Source organism: Sinocyclocheilus rhinocerous, unplaced genomic scaffold (assembly GCF_001515625.1).
Source record: "Sinocyclocheilus rhinocerous isolate Xijiao unplaced genomic scaffold, SAMN03320098_v1.1 scaffold5931, whole genome shotgun sequence".
Lineage (NCBI taxonomy): Eukaryota > Metazoa > Chordata > Actinopteri > Cypriniformes > Cyprinidae > Sinocyclocheilus > Sinocyclocheilus rhinocerous.
In genome coordinates, this window is record NW_015655566.1 from 42492 (window position 1) to 67465 (window position 24974).

The window sequence follows — 24974 nt, forward strand, 5'->3', positions numbered from 1 at the left end:
AGCTGGAAAAAGTGAAAAAGTGAAAAAATAGTTGGAAGCATAGCATTGTCTAAAATGACTTGCTCTGCTGAAGCATTACTATTTCCCTTCACTTGAAGTAATGGGCCCAACCCTGAAAAACAGCCCCATACCATATCCCTCCTCTACCACACTTCACAGTTGGCACATCAGTGCAGTCAGGCAGGTAATATTCTACTGGTATCCGCCAAACCCAGACTCGCCCATCAGACTGCCAAACGGAGAAGCGTAACTCCACAGGTTTCCACTGCTCCAGAGTCCAGTGGTTGCATGCTTTACAGAACTCCATCTGATGCTAGACATTGAACATTGTCATGTGAGACTTGCATGCAGTTTCTCAGCCATGAAAACCCATTCCATGAAGCTCCTGTCGCACAGTTTTTGTGCTGATATTAATGCCAGTGGAAGTTGAGACCTCTTCAGCTATGGAATCAGAAAAGGCATTGGCATCTTTTACACACCAGCCGCCTCAGCGCTCATTGACTCTGCTCTGTGACTCTTCGTGGCTGAGTTGCTGCTGTTCTTTTCCAATAATACCACTTACAGTTGACTATGAAATATCTAACAGGGATGAAATTTCACTAGACTTATTGCAAAGGTTTGCATCCTGTCACATCACTGAGCTATTCACAATGATAATTTTCTTTTCACAAATGTTTGTAAATGCAGACTGCATGGCTATAGGTGTTTGATTTTATAAACCTGTGGCAATGGATCTGATTGAAACACCTGAAATGCACGTATTTAAATAAAAAATAACTGAAACACCCAAAATGTATTTATTTAAATATATATATTTATTTAAATGTAAATCTATACATTTAATATATACATTTATTAATATATAAATTAATTCAATTTATATGCATTTTTATATTAATACACACTTTTTTAATATTTTAAATACATATACATCTATACATTTATATTTAAAAATAAATTATAATTTTTATTTATATTTATATTGAATTGTTATGTTTACATTTTTATTATATTTATATAATATATATTATATAAATACATAATATATAATATATCATAATATTATATTATATATAATATATAATTTATATAATATATAAAAAGTTTTTATTATATTTAAGTAAATAATTTAAATATAAGCAATACATTATTAAAATGTGAAGCTATGTTCTGTTAAATTCTCCAATCTCTCAGATTCATTGTATGTTGTCCCCCATATTTGTATAGCAAGGGACCCTGTTTAGACTTCTAGTTTTGACTAACCCCAAAAACATTTTACTGTTAATTTTCTACAAATTTAACATTACTTTCTACATGAGTGTTAGAATCCAGTTTCCTTAATTCATTAAAAATAGCCACGGTTGGGGTTTGTTTCCCGCAGCAATCAGTCTGTCCTGCTGTCCGCTGCTGCCCTCTAGTGGTACAAAATGTGAATTTGCATTAAACCGTTTTGTAGAGGTAGTCAGAAAAAGGATAAATTATGGACATATTAGTGCATGAAGACAAAAACGTTTAGTCTTTTGCCGTTATATTCAGAAGAGCAAACATTGTATGGGAATATTATAATAATATATATTTATAGTTTATTTGAACACCTACACTTGTCAAATGGAATACAGCTCAAATTGGTACTATCAGTAGTTTTCATTCTGCATTGTGAAGTATGCTATTTAATATGTAAGTATACGTATATAATATATTTACATTTGTATCTTTGTACACTACACTCTTAAAAATAAAGGTGCTTCAAAAGGTTCTTCAAGCGATACCATAGAAGAACCATTTTTGGTTCCACAAAGAACCATTCAGTCAAAGGTTCTTTAAAGAACCATCACTTTCTTACCTTTTTATAATCTGAAGAACCTTCTTTCGCCACAAAGAAGCTTTTGTGAGACAGAAAGGTTCTTCAGATGTTAAAGGTTCTTTATGGAACCATTTAGACAAAAAGGTTCTTCTATGGCATCGTGAAGCTTCTTTATTTTTAAGAGTGTACCTTTTTATATTTAACTGATGCAGTTAAATATAAAAAAGAAGAAACAGAAGAAGAATTGGATAAGCCCACAATGAAAAATGACCAGCTAAGAGAATTTACTCTGATCTAACATGAATTCTGTCATAAAAGAATTCTTTGTGCCATCCCAAAGAGGCACAAAATCACTTTCACTGACTTTTACATTAACTGTTCCCTCCTGGTGGAATGACCTGCCCAACTCAGTCCTTAACCATCTTCAAGAATCGGCTAAAAACACATCTCTTCCATCTTCGTTTGACCCTCTAACTCTAGCACTCTCTATTCTAATTCTAAGAAGAAGAAAAAAACACTTGACCCTCTAACATTTGCACTCTCTATTCTATTTCTATTCGTACTACTTGTCTTCTTAAAGAGAGAGCGAGAGAGAGAGCCTCTGACACTAGCATTCTCTATTCTTTTTCTATTCTATCTTCTTGTTTTCTTTTTATTTATTATAAAAAATTACCCTCGATCACTAGCATTTTCTATTCTTTTTCTATTCTTTTGACTTGTTTTATTTTTATTCAAATAAAAAGACTCTCTAACACTGGCATTCCCTATTCTTTTTCTATTCTATCTACTTGTTTTTCTTTTTATTTATTTAAAAAAAAAAAAAACCTTGCTACGTGTACTACGTTAGGCTAACCGAGACTTGTCACAGCACTTACATATTATTTCCCTTTTGTTGGTTTTGATTTCTTCTATTGTCCTCATTTGGATAAAAGCGTCTGCTAAATGACTAAATGTAAATGTAAAAGTTTTGTAATGAGACACCATTATTTGCTGTATTTTAACACATACATTAGATTCGAAATGTGATTTTATTGTATAATCTTTACATTTGACAGTTAGAAACATTCATTCCAACAAGAATAAATAAATGAATAAATATATAAATATGTTATAAATTAAACAGATAAATATAAATATCAACCAGATTTTGTTCTTTCTGATTTTTCTGCATTTGATTTATGATAGAGATCCACAATGACGTCGAGGAAGCTTTTAGGAGACTTTTTGTGTGCGAGCCTTTGGTATATCCATTTTCTTTTTTCTTCAGGCTTTAAATCCAGCTTGTGTAGTGAAAAAAAGAAAAGAAAAGAAAAGAAAAACAACCATCAAATGAGTGAAACACAAAACACAGTCATTCTAATATTACTCAACTTAAGAATTATTCATTTTATTTACCATGTGAACTGATGCAATTCATAAGTGACTTTTCTCCTTTAAGAATTATTTCTTGTAAGGCAAACTTACCTTGAGTCTCTTGATGATTTTTGCAGTTTTGCTTAAGTTGAGTTTGCCAAGGCCAATTTCAATGCACTTCTTCAATGTAATATTCGCCTAAACAGAATGACACAATATTGTGGATTTAGCACTTATTAAGGTGTCTTTACACAGCTGAGTTAAGGCTGCTCTATGCCTGCTCAAAATTCAGTGTAAAGGTGCAATGCCAGACTAAATTATGCCTGCTAAGACCCACCTCAGCCCCTAGTTTCAACGTATACAATTGTAATTGCTGTGTAAATGCATTTATGCCACCTCTAAAAATCATTAAACAGTCTGTGTAAAGACATCTAAATGCCACTTCAGAAGCACTTCTGTGCCACTTTTGCCGAGTAAATTTTGCATTAGTAATGAGGTAAGCTAAATAAAGCAAGAAAACTAGAAATTAATAACTGATCTACTAACTGATTGCAGGCCAGTGTACTGTAAAATAAACATGCCTTACCGAACAAGTGAAGTTGTGACATTTGCATGGTCCTTCCTGCATGAGAAAAAGAGTCCACTGTTACTGGTTTATTAAAGAAGACTTGTTTCTAAAGTATTGTCTGCCAATGGCAAAACCATTTTGAGTCTACAGTCTCAGAATAAAGACACTATAAAAACTGTAACTAGCACCCTTTCAAAAGTTACTAATATGTGCAATTTAGGTACTAATATGTACTTTAAACGTACTAAAACATACCGTTTAGAGTTAAATAAGGTACAAAGATGTACCTTTTAGCTTTTGTACCCTAGAGTACCACTCCAGTGCCAGTTTTTTATCTTTTTTTATGAGAGTATAGAAATTGAAACTGCTATGTCAAAGCAAAATTTCTTCTTTGGTGGCAAAAGGATTTGAGCTTATACAGATGGAACAATCATGCAAATGGAAAGGAAGTCAGAGCAATGCACAACTATGATACTATCTTGTGTTATTCTGATAAGCATTAGTCTGTGGTTCAACAGCATGTATGAGACTCAGCGCATTAACAGATATCTACATGTTTCAAGTTTCAAATGCACATTCTGGAGCCCAGCACTCACTCCAAGAGGTCTAAATCAAGTACAAATTCAAAAGCAGTTTGTGAGTACTTTTTTTTTACCTCATTGCAATTTTCTGTGCAGCTCTGTAAATGAAAGAAAGAAAGTCAGATGTTTGAACATTTAGAAATGTGTACTTTTTAAACATCCTCAAAAGAGTCAAATTTGTAGCATGATTTTTAGTACTTACCAAAAGTGTCCTATTGTCCTCCAGTCTTACTGTATTCACCATCTCTTCGAAGTCTGTATCGAACTCTGACTTCTGAGCAGAAAGACCAATGGCCAGTAGAAATATGAAGCATGCATAGGTATTCATTGCTCTATTTCTGAGTTGTCGTGAAGTTGTAAAGTTGTAGTGAAGTTGTAAATTGATCTGATTGATGAGTTTTCAGGGCTTCAGCTTTTAAACTCCTGAATGCAATCGAGTAAAAATTCCATATGAAGAGGGAAATCCCTGTCATGCTGGGTACTAGTTATTTGTCATATGCCCACAAACACAATTTTACCCAAGGGCCACAGTTACCGTATACCTACCGTTCATTAACACTTTATCTCCTGAATCTCTCATTTTCACCTGGAAAATTTGGCAGCATCATTATGAGAATGTCCTTCCAAATCTGTTTTGGACACAGAAATATGACTCTGCTGGAAGAAAGGTTATCTCTGAAAAGGGACTTTTGAACTAATTTACTTTTGACTACTCATCACAGCTTTCCTTTTTCCTCTGTGTTTAATGCAAGACTTAATATAAGATCACTATGAATTAGAATTTTATGAATGTGTTACAGACGTATTCATAAAATTCTAATTCTTTCATTATTGTGATAATTTAATGTTAATGTATTACAAAAATACTGTTCCTTATATGACCAGCATGAGTGACTCACTAAATGCTAACAGATGATCCTGACATAGCTAAACATAAGTACAAAAATCTTGTGCACACATGTGAAATAATAATTGAGGTACAACATACTTGGTGAACTGAAAAAATTACAGAAATGACAAAACTGATCACTGTTAGAAATAACGACTGTTTTCAAACAGGTTTCCTCCCCCATGTGCCATTTGTTGGAGAAACTGAAAGTTTTGCCCTAAACTCACACCATTGGTTGGGCCAGTGCAGCTTTGGAGGTCCGATGCATAATTAAACGATAAATGATATGAGAAAATGTAATAATCATTCCAGGGAGAGATTAATTGACTAAATCCATATTATTAAAAGACTATATTTAATTTGGCAATACAAATACATATGGAAAAGTGGATTCATGAGCAAATTAATCACTTTAAACACCAGGAAAAGATAACCCAAGTTTTGGCATGAGCATGTCCTGAAAAAATGATGTTGGATTTTACAATTTTCACACAGAAATTGCTAGTAAATATCTCAAATACTTACAGAATTACAAGTAATGAAGAATTAAACATGAAATCTTTAAGTAGAAAGACTAAAATAGTATTTTCTTGTAACGTACTCCAATAAATTTTATGAAAAAAAAAAAAAAATGGTGAAGGGTTTACAATGAAACAATTTTCATTCAGAAATTGTTAGTAAAGTTCACGACCAGTTACAAAGAATTGACGCAAAATTTGTAAATAGAAAGATTGAAATATTATTTTCTTGTAAAATGTACTCCAAAAATCTTTTTTATTTACAACTTAAAAAAATATACATACTTTCCAATACAAGGATACAAATTATTAGTGATACATCTGTGATACATGATGTGAATAAGACTTGTTCTCCTTATCAGAGGAAGTTATTCGGTCCCACTTTATATTAAGTGGCCTTAATTACTATGTACTTATATTTAAATTAATCATTTGGTACAATGCACTTATTGTGTACATTTGTGTAAGTTTTTACATTGTGCTTATATTTGAAAAATATCTGCATGTAATTACATCTGTAATTAATTTCTGTAATTACATTTATAATTACACTGTTGACCCATCCCTTACACCTTAAACCTACCCATACCACCAAACCTGTCCCTAACCTTACCCGTTTCCCACCTCAATAGCAGCAAAAGTGTTTTGCAATACAATATGAACACAATAAGTAGGCTACATTGTACTTATTTTTTTTGATGTAAGTAGGCTACATAAGGCCACTTTATATAAAGTGGGACCAGTTATTCAATATTTCATGTCCTTAGGAATGAGTAGCATTAATATCCAGTGAGATTAAAATGACAAAACTATCAGAATCTACATCATACATGAAAGATAATAATGTTAGATGCCTAATCTCCAGTTGTGCCAACTGTGGACTATTGTGTATGATGAATCCGGATGACTTATCTCTGAGAGATAGACAGAATGTTACTATTAATAAGCCTTTAAGCCCCGTTCACACCAAGAACGATAACTATAAAGATAACGATAAAGATATAGTTCTAAAAATCGTTCTCCATATTAAAGAATAGCAGAGTCCACACCACAACTATAACGATAAAGACAAAGAGAAACGATATCGTTGGAATCACTTTCAAAACGATTTTTCTCCAGCTGATGAACGATCAAAAATTGACAGCCAATCAGAATCCATCCTGCTGTAACGAGCTCGAGAACTTAAAGCGGCAGACGCATGCGCGCTTAGAATAAACAGACGATATTGTTCGCTGGTGTGGACGCTAATATCGTTATCTTTATAGTTATCGTTATCGGTGTGAACGGGGCTTTACTCTGCTCTGTGTGTTTATTTGTTAATTACTGTTGATAACATAATATATCACATAATAAACTGTTCTTGGCTGTTCTAAAAGTGCATATGTGATATGTGTCTGCCAGAGAGATGTGGCAGGCTGCTGGGACATGTGTTAAGTTAAGAGCTCTTCAGATCCTGTTGAAGTGGTAAGACAAAGATTTCTGTTCAAACCAGCTGAGAGCGGAAAATACTAAAATAGTTTCCCAGCAACCCTTTTATGGATTACTGAGAAGTGAGTGCAATATTAGCTGCATTCATGTCCAAAGAGAACTCTTAATGCAGAAGGAGACTGTGTATTTGGAGCTCTCCTCTTACAGAAAGCGGGACACATGGGGCTATGCTCCAGTAAGTCTACAGTTGCAGTGGCCCCCTACGCTGGGGTTCAAAGCAGTGAATCAGGAGACCAAGCTGACAGCACCATGCAAACTTCAATTTGGGACGATCTAACCTCTGCGGCCCAGGCTGCCAAGAACAAGACTGCCCCTGGGGTGTGGAGCAGGAGCGCCAACCCAGCCGCCAAAGGCTACCTGGAGCTAGGAGGGAAGGGTGAAGGGGAGCTGCAGACATCCAGGGAGGCCGAGGAAGAGGAGGACACCGACGGAGATGAAGTGGAGGAGCTGCTGAATGTCTCTGACAGTGAAGGGAGCCTGAGGAGTCAGTATCTGTACTGAGTATTGTTAATGTGCAGTATAATAAGACCAAAACAATGCAGCTGTATATTCTGTGTGGTTTGAAAAGGAAGATTGAGTCACTGAAGAAAATGTATACAGAAGATAAATTTTTGGACTCTGATTCATCATAATCTTCACGGTGGATCCACAAGATGTCAGATGTGGTTTGAAAAATATTTCAGACATAATCTTAAAACTCTGAGTATTATTTATATTTACGGTATGTTTCTTGTCCAAAACTCAAATCATTTTAACATATTTCTGTTTCTGTCAAGCCGTATAATTAATAGTAAATGAAATCGAATAATTTGTTGTGATCTTATATTTTTTTAAATAACCAAAATTAATTTCTCCTAAATCTTATATAAGAGCTATTTCCTAGATTTGTGTAACGCAGGTTTAGTGGCAGATAATAATGTAATAATGTAATAATGATGGGAAAAGAAAAGTTCCACCTAAGTCAGCTCATCTGTCACACCATGGAGTTTCTTATGCTACCCATTATTATTCAAGGGCTTGTGGGAGATATACGGCCAGGTTATAATTACTCATACGAGTATGGTTTGTTTAGATGCTTAAACTAGATTACTTCTGGAAATAGATAAACATTTTGTTTGAATAGTAACAGAATGCATGAATCACAATCTGTTGGTTACAGATAACAGGGTTTCCTTTTCTGCAACGGGAGAACATGATTAGATATTTTTCTTTGAAGTCAGGGGAAACCCACTGATGGCATTTATGAACCTAAACCTGCGTATTCTCTTTGGGATTTCTGTCTTTCTTCGAGACACAGGGATGCCCTTTACATGACATTTTCATGCAGTGGGGAAAACTGAATTTACTCTGAAATAAAGTGAATATGTTAAAGGTATATTTGTCTAATGTTTAGAAATTACTATTTTAACTAAGACAAAAATATACTGAAACATGACGACACATACATTTATTTAGCTGTTTGTGATTCTTATAACCATGAATTTTACTACCTTACATGAACGTGTTTAATATTCTTTTGGATTTTAATCTTTTGGGTTATTTATTTAAAGGTAAGCAGAAATAAGGTTTTGGACTCTTTAAAAATTTTGTGAAGGAGGATTTCAACAAAGGAAGTAAAGATATTTTTGTCTGTATTAATATAATGTGGATAATATATGCTGCTGTATGGGGCCCTCAAGTGGTTGGAGGCCTCTGGGCCTTTTGGTGATCCAAGATGTGACATTGTATTTGTTCTTGATCATAGAGGAGAACGGGGCTAGTTGTCACACTGTATTTCAGTAACTTTAGAATCAGAATCAGAATCAGAATCAGAAGAGCTTTATTACCAAGTATGTTTACACACACAAGGAATTTGACTTGACGACAGGAGCTTCCAGTGTAGAAGAAAGTACAAACATAGTGCAGACATACATGATAGTGCAGACATACATAGGAATAACACAGTAGGGATGTAATATAACACTAATATAATAAAAAAAAGAAAAATTGAATATGTAGTCGTTAAGTCCAGTGATTTTGGGCTTTTTGGGGACCGGAATGATGGTGGAGCGTTTGAAGCAGCAGGGAACTTCACACAGCTCCAATGACTTAATGTTTTAAGTCAAAAGTCCAATTACACAAATAAGAATAATTACGAAATTAGAATGTTTTTGAACGTATAGTATCAGCTGTGGAAACACATGAACCAAAATCACACTTTGAACTGAAAGGTTGGACTATGATGCCAGAACAAGTAGCCTAAGTATATAGGCATGTAACTATGTATCTATCTATCTATAATGTGACGATTTATGAAAATTACGAGACTTGAAGCATTTAAGCTTTTTTTTTTTTTTTTTTAACACTACTGCCACCTGCGTGACAAGTCAAGCAGTTCGCCACCTGCATTTATTACTTGCCTATATTTGACTATTTCTCTTACTTTAAGTACAGATATAAACAGTTCGGCTAAATTAATTCAAATGTAATTCTTTTCTCCGTGTTTACTGGGAATCTCCTGCTGCGCACATTCTGCCCACGAAATTGTCTTTGATTTGAAATTGCACTTGCGTCGTGCTTAATGGACGTTGTTGTCGTTGAAAGCTTGGGAAAACAGGAACGGCTCAATTTCCTGAGGGAAAAAAAACCTCATTGAAATGTTGCACAAGGCGTCTCATTAGCATAAAGTGCTCGTTTTAAGTAGGGCCTCGCCTTGTGCTCCTTTCAGTCCATCTTTCAGTCAACGCGTTAGAAGTCATTGTGTTCACATACTAAACCTTTCACAAAGACACAATAGCGTGCGTGTACTTCAAACGCTGGTGATTAATGTTAATGACCATTAGATGGAGTGGACGCACATTTCACTGCAAATGAAATGCAAAATTGAACGTTTTTACGTTTCCACGCTTAAATAGGCTACTCAAATCTTATGCTACTTTACTAGCTGTTTAATGGCAAAAAGGTGAGAATCATGTAGGTTGTCATATTTGAAAACTACACAAAAAACTGTTAACCTGCAAAAAATACTTAAATGAGCTATTCCCACCTGATCTAACCTTTAACATTGGCTTTTTGTGTAACCTAATATATTTAGGTTGATATAATAATAATTTGTCTTCTATAAAATTAAACAATGTAGATGCTGAAGCACAATCTAAGTTGTTATTCAGTGTAAAATTACAGGATTGCATACAGACACTTGCATGCATTACTGTCTGTGTTAAGGATTTCGCCTGCTTGTTTGTGATTATTAACCGATTTCATCCCTTGATCCGAAGGTTTAAATCTGTGTTCCGAGGATGAAGGGAGCTGCTGTAACCTAAGGGGTGTTAGATAAGAGGATGATGTATCTCTGAATCAGTGAGACACTGTGCTAATACTAGCAGTGGGGGGCACACGGAGGCCCTGAATGTGGCTTGCGGGGGTGAGAGATGACTAATTGGAATAGTGAGCTCTCCTCCCCTTTTCCTGCTGCTTCTGTCCTGTGGCTTTTCCCAGGGTCCCCCTCCCTGTTGGACATCTTGGCCTACTGCGAGATTACACCAGATCACATCACAGAAAGTCTGTCTGTATGTAAACAAACACACATAAATCCACACACGCCTGGAAATCAGTCAAATAACAGAGGAAGAGAGATGGGACGGCAGCAGAAGATTGATGCACGATCCGTTTCTTGCTCTTTCAGGCTCTTTCTCTTTTTATCTTCTTTATCTATGTACTGCATGTCGTAGAGAGCTTCCAGAAGTACCTGTTTGGAGAGGATTTAGGATTAAGGAAAAGAGGTCTCCATGACAGTGCGCTCATAATAGGCTTTATTCTTCTCTAAAGCCAGTAATCATGTGAAATGCAACTCATGGGCCAATAATGAGTGTTGCAGCATATAAATCTTCCTGTAAACTCTCATAAATAAACACATTTTAATAATGTTTTTTTCTTTTTTCAAACATTTTTATCATTCAGAAATGTATGGATTATTTAATTATACAAACGTTTTAACGAAAACAAAGATACCCTTATAAGAGCAATGTGTGTAAGAGAAACACGTTAAATATATATCTATTAATTAAATATTTGTACAGAGAGGACTGTGTCATCTAGAGAAAATCAAATATGTACAAAAACACTGTATAAAAATAACAGCGAGTGTGATTTTCTCAGTCTTGAAGTGAATCGTCGATGTCAATGTCCACATCAGACTCTTCTGTGAAATCTCTCTCATCCTCTCTGCCCTGAGACCCGGGGCTCTTTGACGGCACGGCGAGTCCCAGTTTGGCTAGTTTGGCTTGTTGTTGCTCAAGACTCTGCTTTCGCCACTTGATGCGTCTGTTCTGGAACCAAACTTTAACCTGGAGTTGCAAGAAGAAAGTAAGTTTAGTGTCTGATCTGTGTGGACTCGAAGTTTAGGCTACATTTTAACATAAATGCATTCATAATTGTATTTCATAACTGATGTTTATTTACCTGTGCTTCAGTGAGCTGGAGAGCAGATGCCAGGAGGAAGCGCTCGGATCCCACCATATACTGCTGCCGTGCGAACTCCTTCTCCAGTCTGGACAGTTGCTCATTGGTAAAACTTGTGCGCATTCGCTTTGATTTTCCAGCTTTGTGTTTATAGTGAGAGTGGACTGCTGCTTTAGCCAGTACGGCATCTGTGCGTGAGAGAAGTTGCATTGGTTAGGGCATTATAACATTGTTCTTTTATCTCAGTAAATATCTTTAAAAATGGATTCCTAACAGTACATTTGTCAAACATTCATACCTTGTGCATATATAGCTCCACGGCATGTTGTCTGGTAATTGTAAGGCGGGTAGCAGAAAATTGGATACCCAGTCTGCGTCTGCATGATACTCTGGTTGTATGCAAAGTGTGGCATTTGCGAGTACACTTGTGCCGCATATGGGACAGCGGAACTCGAGACTGGCGCTTGATTGGTTATGTTCCGATACACACTTGTTCTGTCTCTCTCCGTATGTTCAGGCCTTGCAAGCAGAGCGTCGATTGTGAAGGATTTCCCTGTGATCGGTTTTGATGAAGTGGCATAGTCCGGATGGAAAGGACGCGCTGATTGTCCATAGGTTTCATAAGCTCTTCCAGGCATCTGCATGGCTTCTGTTTGGGTAGGGAAAAAGTCCAAAAGCTGCTTAAAAGTTATCCGTAGTAGAGATCTTCTCGACCTTGTGAAGAGCGCATTGGAATGAAGCTTGGAGAGCCAGCGGCTCTTTTATACCTGCTCAGGGGCGCGAGGTGTGAACGACCCCCAGCACGCCTTTGTCTTTTTAAGTGGCAGATGAGTCAAACGAGCGGCTCTACAAGGGATCCAATTAACTGATGGAGTTGTAACAAGCTGAGATTGTCAAATATCCTAATGTCCCTCTGCACTACATGCCCCCGGAGGTAGCCCAGAAACACAGAGAGGGGGTCAAGAGCCGAGAGCCAGGAGGTCCAGATTTACTACAAATTCCTGCATGGCTGTGCGCCACAGAAACGTCCCGTGAGAGTGCATTGATGTTACCCAAATCATCTTATTTGTCCTGTGAGACTGCATTGATGTTACTCAAATCATCTTATTTCATGTAGGCTATTCAAAGGGTACCGCCGAATGCGACACACAGCGGAACAAATAGCCTCACATTCAGAAGTCAAATAAAAGGGGAGAAAAAAACTACTAGGCCTAATCACATTACGACTCAGCCCGTACATCTCTATGAAAGCCCGTTGCCAGTCTTTAAGACTCCAGATTCTCATCATCTTTGAATCGCGGTTAGTGAACTAATTCATAATTTAGGCCTCACGTTGTAACAAATTTCAGACATTTAAGTGTAGGCTAATTATTGCCTGAAAAATGGTGACAATCTGGTAAATTCAGTGTAGGCCTACTTTGAAGTTATTTACAGATTAAGAAAACGAGACGAGTGGAAACTCATTAAATCGGGCAGAAATGATTGTGATAAGTTAATTAGATTGAAACTAAGATGTTGTTATGGCATAATGATGAAAAGATGTTTTACGGCGCAGACCACGGTAGCCTCACACTTAGGCCTACGTGCTGTGGATAATGTCAGAATTCACTTCCAGTTTCAGTCTCGGGGTGTCAAATGAAAGTAGGTATAGGCGATCTCTTCTACTGTGCTTCAATGTAAACACATTGATCAGTTCTCCTCCCTCAATCAGGCGCTGGCGTGTATTGCACCTTGTGCCAATTGTGTTTTTGTCAGTTCTGGTGTTGGCCGAAAATTGGAGAGGATTTGCCGCACCTGGGCTTCAGTTTTCTCACTCTGAGTGCGAAGCCCGCTGATTTTTTCGGGCGAGTAACTCCGATGAGCAGCTAATCTATTGTAAATTTCCGCTGCAGCAGTCCACTGAATTAGATAGTGATACGTGACCTCTTCTCTGAATTTTATAAGCCGCACACACTGTTGCTTTTAGACTATCTATCTATCTATCTATCTATCTATCTATCTATCTAATCTCAATATAAAAATCACTTGACTCTTGCATTAACTTCTAATTTATTTAAAGTTCTTCTAACTTGCGACAAATCCATTTATAAGTATCTGATTATAACCTGCGGCTTTTCAGAATTATAATTAGCTGCTGTTTAGCCGCTAGAAATAACATAAAATAACCTAAAATGGTCACTTAACATTTTTGAATTCATTATCACTTATGTTGGCATAAAGCATGAAAATAAAGCATGGTCAAATTTTTGTGTGCCTGGAGGATAATTGATGCCTGAACAAAGCCTGATGTTGAGGACCAGTGATGGGAGGAAATCACTATATGTAAAGAGGGAGTCCCCATTACTCAATTAGGACATGAAACGCCACAGATGAAAAGCAGCGGCTTCAGTAAAGGAAGTGATTTGCTTTCTAATACTGCTTTAGAACAAAGACGCGCTCTTTCAAGAGAGGATTATAGTCAGCTCTGCAAACTCTACGTGCTCATTGCTAAAAGACAAGTCCAATGCAGAGGACTTGCTAAAACACAGTTAAACAGTTCTTCCTTTGACCGGCGCGTTTTCTAATTACAGCAGCGCACCTGACACCAAAGCGTCTAATGAAAAGCGCAAACAGCGCGCCTCCGCGCCCGTAGAAACTCGGCTTCTGACCACTTAGACCAAGTTTTCCTTGTTTGTTGACATGTTTCTCTGAACGGGCTTGAAAGAAAGGAATCACGCCGCGCGAGGCGGTGTTTACATATTACCGTTTAGTCCTCACGTCTGAATCTTCAGCAAGCACATCTGGACAGCAGTGTTACTTTTGCCCATGATGTGCAATTATACGGGGCTTTCTTTTTATCATTCAAAAGAAAGAAATGGAGATACCTTTTTGGATCTCCATTTATTGTTTTAACAAATGCCTTGTCTGTGAACTTAAAAAAAAAAAAAATTATATATATATATATATATATATATATATTCTTGGATTCATATCAGCAGGCCTCTGATCAGGCCAAAACATGAACCTGTTGTTGTCAAGCCATTTCTTGGTTGTCTTTGCTGTGTAGACAATAACAATAACTTCTAAATGTTTCTCTTAAGATAACAACTTTTCAGTTGTGGGAAGCAAGCCATTCTGCAATATATTAATTGACTTTTCACAGTGAAGCAGCTCACCAGCAGCTGAAAATGCTCCCCACATCATGATACATCTTCCTCCATGCTTCACTGTGCTAGAGATGCATTCATTATTGTATTTCTCATCAGATCTTCAAAGGCAACGCATCACCATGCAGCTCGTGTTTTATCGTGATTCATCACTTCACACAACTCTGCTGCACCACTCAGAATCCAACTTCCCAACACAATCTAATAGCAATATTTTATGTTTTTGTGACATGTGGCCAAGTATGGTGACCCATACTCGGAATTAGTGCTCTGCATTTATCCCATCCAAAGTGCACACACACAGCAGTGAACACACACACACCGTGAACACACACCCGGAGCAGTGGGCAGCCATTTATGCTGCAGCACCCGGGGAGCAGTTGGGGGTTCGGTGCCTTGCTCAAGGTCACCTCAGTCGTGGTATTGAAGGTGGGAGAGAGCGCTGTACATTCACTCCCTCCACCTACAATCCCTGCCGGTACGAGACTCGAACCCGCAACCTTTGGGTTACGAGTCCGACTCTCTAACCATTAGGCCACGACTTCCCCCATTTGGCTAATTCATATGAATTTATATAGGACCTCATTCATTTTCTTGTGATCTGCTTGTTCCTCCGTTAATTGTGAGGAACATGGTTTTATAATGTATCATTTATGATTTATTTAGATTTAGATTTCAAGGACAGAATTTGTTGCTAGGCTCTGACGTCAACCAAAATGAAGGATGAGTGCTGGTTTGTGTATTGGAGCCAGACAGAGAATACACGGATGGGCTTTTTTTGTGTTGGTGGTCCTTTTCATAGTCATAGTGAAGTACAGGCTGCCCCTCCTTCAACAACATCCTTTTTCTGTAAAACTGAAACTCAATGCACCACCCAAAGCTGTCACATCAAACCTTCAATTCAAATTATTTTCTGACAGAAAAACATTGATGTGCAGAATAAGACAATAGTCTTTGAATCTTCGTTTGTATTGTTTTTTATTTTTATTTTGATTGATCTTAAATGTGTCCGATTCTGGTTAAGAGTAGTGACTATTTTGAATGCATGTAGGTTAGTGAAACTTCTTAGCTTAGAGAAATATTACTCTTTTAATTTCTCCCCTTTCTTTTGACTTTTGAAATATTACCAGGTTGTGCACCTGCTTAGGGTTTACTAGACTGCATTATGAGTTCAACATGTTACAATTTCAGTTTACTGTTAAAGACATCTCTGTTTTACTAAAAGGTGCTATGTGTTTTATTGTTGGGATATAATGCTTAGTGTTTTATTTAGCAAGAGACATTAAGATTATTACCTCAGAGGTGAAAACTGACCAATTATCTCACCTGATTATCTCACCTCAGTCAACAGGCATCAAGATAACTTCTGTACACATGCAGGAGTCGCATAATACTGCAGAATGGACCATCCTGTTTCTATTCACTCTGGTAGGACCATCAGGGTCATCAAGGAGAAACAAGGCAAATTGGTCTATCTATTTCACCTTTACTGTTTCGAGCAGTTTGACTGGATGACCAGGTAACCTACGTCTACCTTCAATACGCATTCAGCAGGTTCATGATGTACACTGAAAAAAAATAATGTTAAAATGTGCTTCATCCAAAATTAATTTTATTCAGTCATTTTTTTCCAATCACATGATGTTATATTTTTTAATTTAAATATGATTTAACTCTGAATCAACCAAATCCGTTCGGTTACACCAGCAAATAATGTAACAGTTAGATCATAACTCGATTGCAAGTTGCCACTTTTGTCTATCTTACCTGTGATTCATTTTTGTTTGCCTACATGGAAAGTGGACTTACTTACTTTCTTGATGCTGTCATTTTTAATTGCATCTTCTTCCACTTGCTCCCCTGATCGCACCTTTCCTCATTTATCAGATACTTTTCAAGAGATTTATAACTTTGGACAACATATATTATTTAGTTTTTACTAGGGATGCACCGATACCGATACTGGTATCGGTATCGGGGCCGATACTGGCCTCCTGTACTCGTACTCGTACTCGTTAAAATGCCCCGATACCAAACGCCGATACCACACAGCATGTGATAAGCGCCATATTCAAACAAAGAAACACTGACAACAGACAGCAGAAAGGAGTTATGGATGTCTACTACGAAGTATATGTATGCAATGAATATAATGTTAAACATTCAGTATTAACGCCTGTATAGCTGAAGTGCATTTCAACCAATCACCAAAGTCATGATGGTTGTGTGTCACACCATAGTCATGATGGTCTATTGTCATTTCTCTACAACATCTTGTAGATGATATAATGTTAACAAGATGTAGTAAGAGTGAGACATGAGATCTGAGTTTAAAGCACATTTTATATTTCCCGTATCATTTTTGTAGTATAAAAATAGCTGAAAGGTTAGTATGACACAGGGCAGTGAATACAATTCTTGTCCCTGGAGAGAGTGATATTTTGCGTGTGTATTCAAGCTGTCTGACACCATTTGACCCCACCTTGACTTGATGGTCCAGCATTTTCAACAGCACCAATTGGCATTTCAGATGCTTGATTTCTCTCTGTAGGGCTGCAGGGTTTAAAAAACCCTGGGCCGTTGTCACAATCGTTTAGGCCATGCAACTAATGTCCCATTATCCTTCCAGCTCTTTGTCTCATTCTCGTCTGCCCATCAGGAGCAACAATAGAACATGGATGGAACTGAGGACTAATGAGGTGACTTGATTGCTTTTTTGGAAAAGTGATTGCTTAGAAACCAAAATCAGATCCTTGGGTCAAAATCTTGAACCATTTTGCCAGGAAAAATTCAATCATGTGGAGAAAATATAAATATTATTTGTATTTTTTTTTACACTACTTTCATTGTGCATTTTAATAATTAATTGGTCTGAGGAATATTTATATTGTATCTCAAACATGTCAGTAGAGCAGGATTTATTTGTACGTCTTTCTCTGACTTGAATATTATAATATCATAGAATTTATTACATTTAAATATTTAATTTAGCAGACCATTTATATTTCAGTTTATATGAATTATTACAGATTTATTAGACTAATATGAGACCATTATAGTGATTATTTCATAGAAAGCTTTATTTTCCGCATCATTCCTTCAGTCTTGTCACACGGTCCTTCAGAAATCATTCTAATATGATGATTTGCTGCTCAAGAACCATTTCTTATTACTATCAATATTCAAAACAATTGTGCTGCTTAATATTTTTTGTCAGAACTGATGCATCATTTTCAGGATTTGTCATGAACTGAAAGTTTAAAAGAACAGCATTTATTTGAAATTGAAATCTGCAACATTATAAAAGACCTTGCTGCCACTTTTGATCAATTTATTGACATTGAAATGAAATTGCAAATTGTTCTATTACAAATCTAGTGATCTATTAAATTGATTGTGTATATGCAGAGAAACATTCTCATCATCTATTCACAATTAACCACAAAAATGACTTACGCTTAGTAACATCATATAATCAATATAAATGTTTCATATTTCATAACCAAAACAAAGTGTACTCTAGATAAAGACAACAAATAAATGTGAAAAATATTGTATATTTTTATTTCTATTTTTATATTTTATATTTTCTGATATTCTAATGTAATATTTTTCTACTGAAATAATTAGTCTGATCTGGTAATGTCTGTTGGTTAATGGCCATTTCAGCCTTCAATACAAGAGTTAATGTTGTCATATGTCACAGCCTCTGTCACACTCGGCTACATGCCTTTTTACACAGTGGTGTAAGACGGTGTGAGATTTTCACTTGAGGTGAACATAGTGGCGACAGAATGTGATGTTTGGTGTAATCTCAATAAATCAATAATGGAATGTGTGATCTATCGATAGCCTGTTTCCGAATCCCACACAGGTGGTCCTGAGGAGAAGGGGAGAGTTTATGGTGGTATTTTAGAGGGGGTAGTGGAATTATATGGAGCATTTTAGAGGGGTATTTGGGAAAGTTATGCAAGGTGACACTTTTTAATGGAGGTGAGAATTGGTGGGTTGGACTTTGACACTTGATCAGTGTTTACACTTCCTGTCACAGAGAATGAGAGGGAGACAGAGAAAAGAGAGTAAATAGTGTCAGAATACCTAACTACTGTGATCAACCCTGGACTAAGGAAAGTCATGGATGTATTTTGTAAACAACCTGCTATAGAGATTCAGACAACCCTACTTTAAAGAGACAGACTGTGCTCTTATTGCACACAATGCAAGCTAGAGCAAAGCTACATGTCTCAACCTCATGCAGTAATAACAATGGACAGTTTATTGCCCTATTTTACAAAGCACCACAAATAATTTAGCTTTTAGGGTGAAACCTTAAAGCCGCTAAGTAGATGTAATCTCAGGGATCTATTTTGACTTAATTTAACTATTAACTTGAATAAAACCCAGTTAATTGAGATGTTATGTGAAGCACATATTTAGGTTACCTAAAAAGAAAAAAAAATTACAGTACATGTTCATCATGTTTATTATGTACAGCACTGTTCAAAAGTTTTTAAGTCTTATCCTCACCAAGGCTGCATATATTTGTACAACATACAACTTACAACAAATCATTCATATTGTGAAATATTATTACAATATCAAATAACTGTTTTATATCTTAATATATTTTAAAATATAATTTATTTTTGGGATGCAAAGCTAAATGTTCAGCACCATTACCTCAGAAATCATTCTAATGTGCTGATTTGTTGCTCAAGAAACATTTATTATTGATGTTGAAAACAGTTGTGCTATTTATTTTCTTTAATGAATAGAAAATCTTTCTAAAAGTCTAAAAGTCAAAAGCATCACTTTTGAATAATTGAATGTGTTCTTGCTGAATAAAATAATGAATTTCTTAAAAAAAAATAGTAACCTAATTTAAACTGATTTTAAGTAGTAACCTAATAATTAATTTTTGACATAAATTGTTTATTCATTTTTTCTGGTTTATTTTAATCTTTGAAAAGAGAACAAGTTTAAAAATAATTAACTGTCATCTTTATTTATCCTATAAACTTAATGGATACAAATAATATAGTTAAGTGTAGTAAATTTGTTGGTACTGAAAACGATGTTCACTCAAAATAAAGTATCTATTTGACTGCATCATTTTTCAAGTAGCTGTCATAGAAATCATTGCTCATGCTTGTAAAATCTCTGGCAGTCTGTACACATCTCATAGTCTGGTTGCTAACAAACACACATCCACACATGGCTGTTTCCCTACACAGATTAAATCAGTCTCGTTTAGCCTGTTCTCGCAGCCAACCTGTACTTGATGCAATGGAACCTTCTATAGAGAACAAAGCCACTAAGTGAATGCTGTTTTTTGCTAGTGTCCCTCACAAGAGGACAAGATCAAAGGCCTGTAACCATGGAGATCACCCACACAATCACACACACATGCGGTCTGGGGAAGGCAGAAAAGGTTTGTGTGTTACAGCTTATTGTATAATTGTTGACTGTTCCTTAGAGCTCATTGTGGTGGTTTTCGGGTAAACTACAATAACCCATGCCTTTATACTGCCCTCAAGTGGTGCTGATGATTATTTAGCAGTGAAGAGTGGGGTAACATATGTCGCTTTCTATTTAAGTCGTAGAAGATATGTGGTTGTGGTAAAACGAATACTTACAATTATATTAGATTTTTCAAAATATAATATATTAATTCATGTGGCTTGATAAAAGATTTTACTTTTTTCATTTTTTGTCAAAATGCTTGCTGTTTAAAAAAAAAAAACTGACCCTAAACTTTTGAACAGTAGGTAGTAGCCTAACTTGATTTTTAAAATATATTAATTTAATTAATGTATTTATTTTCAGTTTATTTTATTTTTTTGAAGAGACAACATCTTTGAAAAGACAAAATCTAAAAAAAAAAATAAAAAAAAAGGTTTGACACAACATCTAGATCCTTTACTTAACCTAGGCAGATGCAATTGATGAGTAATTCATGATTGAACTGGACAAACTTATAGCAACTTTCCAACAATCAAGATTGCAGGGAAATTTATGCTCCCTTCAGTTTTCTCAGCTTTCTGATGGTTAGGTGGCTTCCATGATCACATGATTGGGTATATCCAATTGGCCTATCCTGAAGCATCTGCCACTTTGTACTTCACAACTGCAATTTTGGTTAAATGCTTCATTTAATAAGGCTAATTTGTATCCAAATAATTCACATTCATGGTTTTATACGTTGGCAGTTCACTAGCAAATATCGAAAGGTTGTTTGGCATTGGTTGAATTTTGAAGTACCTGGCCATTTTTATACACAAGATCTTTAATACATGTGTCCACAAACAAATTCAGCATAGTGGGAAATCAGTGACAGCAGTCTTCATTCTGTTTGATAACTGAATGCATTGTAGTGGACATTGCAACAGATCGATCAATGAGAAGTTAACACATAATGAACACTGAATGAATAACAAATAATCGTTTGTGTAAATGATTCAATGACTAACTCATTAAAACAGTCACTTGTTTCATTTATGAACAAATCAGTGTTTTTGAGCAAATCTGTTGAATGAAGGATTCAAAAAATTAATTCATGAAGACAGTCATTTAGTCCTATTGGTGTAATTATGAAACCTTTGGAAAGAGTCACACAAAAAAAAATCCCCACCACTGATACACAGACTGACAGTCAGATTCATAGACTGGAACAAGATGTTATCTAGTAAATTTTATAAAAAAAAAAATTCATTAATGCTTGTGATAAATGCTCACGAACCTCATTTGAATTAGATTTTTTAATTATACTGGTATTTGTTATTATTTTAAATTATAAACTCCTAAGTCAGCAATACTGACATTATTCATAAATGATGTTGAAATCATTTAACTACTTGTGTCTTCTATTAAAGTAAAATGCTGTTTTTTAAAATAATATTTACATGGTACTCTGGTTTACCAAGGCACTTGGTTGTATGTGACATGAATAACGTGAAGGGTAAAGAGTGTATGCGAGTCTATTTTTTGGAAATAATAATAATAATAATAATAATAATAAGTTGTTACGATCTAGAGCGCCCGCTGCTCCCCACCCATTGCAGGCGCTGCAGTATTCCAGCTTCACGAGGTCCCCTGGGGGTCCCTAATGCTAAACCCCCCAAGTACTAATCTAAACTAAAGTACAAGTTCCCCTGCCCCTCCCCCTGCGCGTGAAACCAGGTACCCAATGTAACCAGCATTGCGCTCGTGAAGAGATGCTCCATGTTTATAGCCAATTTCAGTGACGTCACATTGACATGCGTCTTATTGCAGCATTATAAATACATAAAGTGGTGGAATGCTCTCTCAAGCTCTTAGTGTCTCTAGCTGCAAAACGGGTAGGCCTGTAGCTTACAAAAACGCAGCGCTCAAGTTAAAATAAGTTCAACATGTGAGTAGATCTATATAATAATAAAATAAACACAGACACAGTTTGAATTAAAGTCGTAATTTATTTGATCACCCTGAAACATTAAAATCGCTGCCACTGTCAAATCACAGCAAAGAAAATACTATGACTGTCAGAACGCCCTATAGATGGCATCCTCAGCAAACCTGTCGTCAATTGCCGCAATATACTTGACAAACACCTGGGCTGCGTTCAGCCCCGACAAAAACGGTGCAAAACGTTTTTTATGTAATTTGCCAGTACTGATTTCAATGCTTGTACATTTACTGTGTAAATGTCATATCCACACATGCACATTCATTTACTTCTGATTTTGTGAAAACCTTTCAGGTTTTGGGTAGGCTATTTTAAAAACGAATAGTTCTGAATCTGTTAAATATTTTAAGATTCTACTTTTTGTTCAAATATAGCCTATTAGATAGTAATTGTTTTATATGGTCCTGCATTTTTTAAATCACATAGGGTTATGGTGGTCAAGTAGGCCAAATTGCAATAAATCATCATATAAAAAGACAGAAAAATTCCAGTATTAGCAAGTAGTGCTCACTACAGAGCCAATGACATCCAGCTCCCCTTCCCTGACCAGCCCCACCTCTGTGGACCTAATGGGTGGAGTTATGTTTAGTAGTAGGGTTATGGCTCTGCAGTAGGGTTATAGCAAGATCCCATGTCTAGAGATCTTATTCTAACTGGCTGTTTAATTAGTGCAAGAAACTTATTTTCACTGGCTGGTTTGTTAGCGCAAGAATCTTATCCTATAAAACCCTATTAATCCTATAAAATCTATAGCAGTGTGACTAATGAAAGAAACGGATTAATGAGCAAATGCGCATAACTACAGTTGTAGCTCATTGGATCTTGAGACATGGGACAAAACATGTCCCAAAACTGGTACCTGTTGTTTCTTTTAAAAATACTATTTAATCAGAGATAATCACTAGAACTTTCGCATGTATCATTTGTTTTATTTGATCAAAATGACGAGTTGTAAAACTGCCATGTATATGTCAAAATATTACAGGAAGTCAATAGTTTATTATAAAAGTCAATATGTTTGGTGAAACAGCTTACAAAAAAATACACAATAGTTCCAAAAGATACACAAATACAGCCATTCAAACTGATGGTTAAAGATTAGACTTAAAATAAATTGTATCATGTGGCTCCGTCTTGTGGACATCATTAGTATTACAGCCCCTCATCTCTCATTTACAGCTGTGGCTAGAAGGGATACAGCAAAAACCGGAAGCTAGCAATAAATTGAATTTTCTACCTATTAGATTGTGTTTTATTAACGTCTACAATATACCCCAACCCTAAACCTACCTCTTACAATAATGCAAAAATAGTCATTATTGTTGTACAGTGTGTGAAAAATTGTGCTATATTGATGTGCGCATACCCAGTAGTTTTTGCTGTATGCCATCTAGACTTAACCCTCATTTACACGTTGAGAAAAATGGCTGACAGCATGATACTGTAATTCATGTATCATTATATTTAAATGGTACTCTGGTTCATGTCCCTTGGCACTTGGTTGTATGTGACTTGTATGGTGTGAAGTGTAAAGAGTGTATTTGAGTCTGTATTTGGAAACAGAGTAATAAAAACAAATGTTGGTCATGATCTAGAGAGCCCCCTGGCAAAAATAGTATTGTTGTACAGTGTGTGAAAAATTGTGCTATATTGATGTGCGCATGCCCAGTAGTTTTTGCTGTATGCCATCTAGCCTTAACCCTCATTTACACGTTGAGAAAAATGGCTGACAGCATGATACTGTAATTCATGTATCATGATATTTAAATGGTACTCTGGTTCATGTCCCTTGGCACTTGGTTGTATGTGACTTGTATGGTGTGAAGTGTAAAGAGTGTATTTGAGTCTGTATTTGGAAACAGAGTAATAAAAACAAATGTTGGTCATGATCTAGAGAGCCCCCTGCTTCCCGCCCTCCCACCTTGCAGGCATTGCTCTACTTCCAGCTTTACGAGGACCCCTGGGGGTAACTTGCGCTAAACCCCCTAAATACTAATCTAAACTAAAGTATACGCTTCCCCATAACCGCCATAATGAGTGTGCACGTGAACCAGACCCAATGTAACCAGCACTGCGCTCATGAAGAGATGCTCCATATTTCTGTTTATAGTTCTTCACGGGATTGCGGACACATACTTTACTTGTCTGTGTTCTGCGATTTGTGCCGAATTTCGACTTCCTGCCAAATGATTACCCCCCTAGTTGAAGCCGCTATCTGATTGCCTAATTCTAACCCCACCTCTAATCCTAACCCCTTCCCGACACCTAATCCTAAACCTACCACCTAAACCTACCAATACTAGGGGAGTAATGATCTGGCGGGAGTCAGAATTCGGTACAACACTGGCATAGATTGGCACCCGGATAATCCACTAGTATTATTATTGAGTATTTCATTTATTTATTTATTTATTTATTTATGTATTGGAGTGTCTCACATATAAAACTGCGTTCTAAAAATGCAACACTCACGTTCAGCTTTTAAAAAACAAGTCTCTGGAGATCAAAGAGATCTTTCCAAATGTATTACCTATTACCTATAACTCAGGAGTAAGTGTAACATGGTCATAGAAATAAACTTTTACACTGATGCCAAACTATGACTATGAGACCTAGAAAAACAGTGAGACCTATAAGGACTTCCTATCATATGCCTTTAGTGCCCTCTAGTAGACGTTAGTATGACAGCCTTCCTCTGTCAATCACGTTGATATTATAAATGACTGATCATTTAGAAATGGCT

General features: G+C 36.2%; 1 protein-coding gene across 1 annotated transcript; it reads right to left on the bottom strand.

Annotated features, from left to right (window-relative positions):
- Positions 1–11322: 11322 nt before the first annotated feature.
- On the bottom strand, positions 11323–13356 carry LOC107718447 (homeobox protein notochord-like). Its single transcript, XM_016525518.1, has 4 exons — positions 13225–13356; positions 11940–12290; positions 11642–11829; positions 11323–11526 (listed from the first exon to the last, which is right to left on the bottom strand). Exons 2-4 carry the CDS (start codon positions 12283–12285, stop codon positions 11335–11337), a joined length of 726 nt encoding a protein of 241 aa, XP_016381004.1. The 5' UTR covers positions 12286–12290; positions 13225–13356; the 3' UTR covers positions 11323–11334.
- Between the last annotated feature and the right edge of the window lie 11618 nt (positions 13357–24974).

Coding starts and splice junctions, on each gene's coding strand:
- LOC107718447 (XM_016525518.1), bottom strand. CDS start 12,285: ATGCAGATGCCTGGAAGAGCTTATGAAACCTATGGACAATCAGCGCGT. Junction 11,830..11,939: donor TGGAGCTATATATGCACAAG/GTATGAATGTTT, acceptor TCTCACGCACAG/ATGCCGTACTGGCTAAAGCA. Junction 11,527..11,641: donor TCCAGCTCACTGAAGCACAG/GTAAATAAACAT, acceptor TTGCAACTCCAG/GTTAAAGTTTGGTTCCAGAA.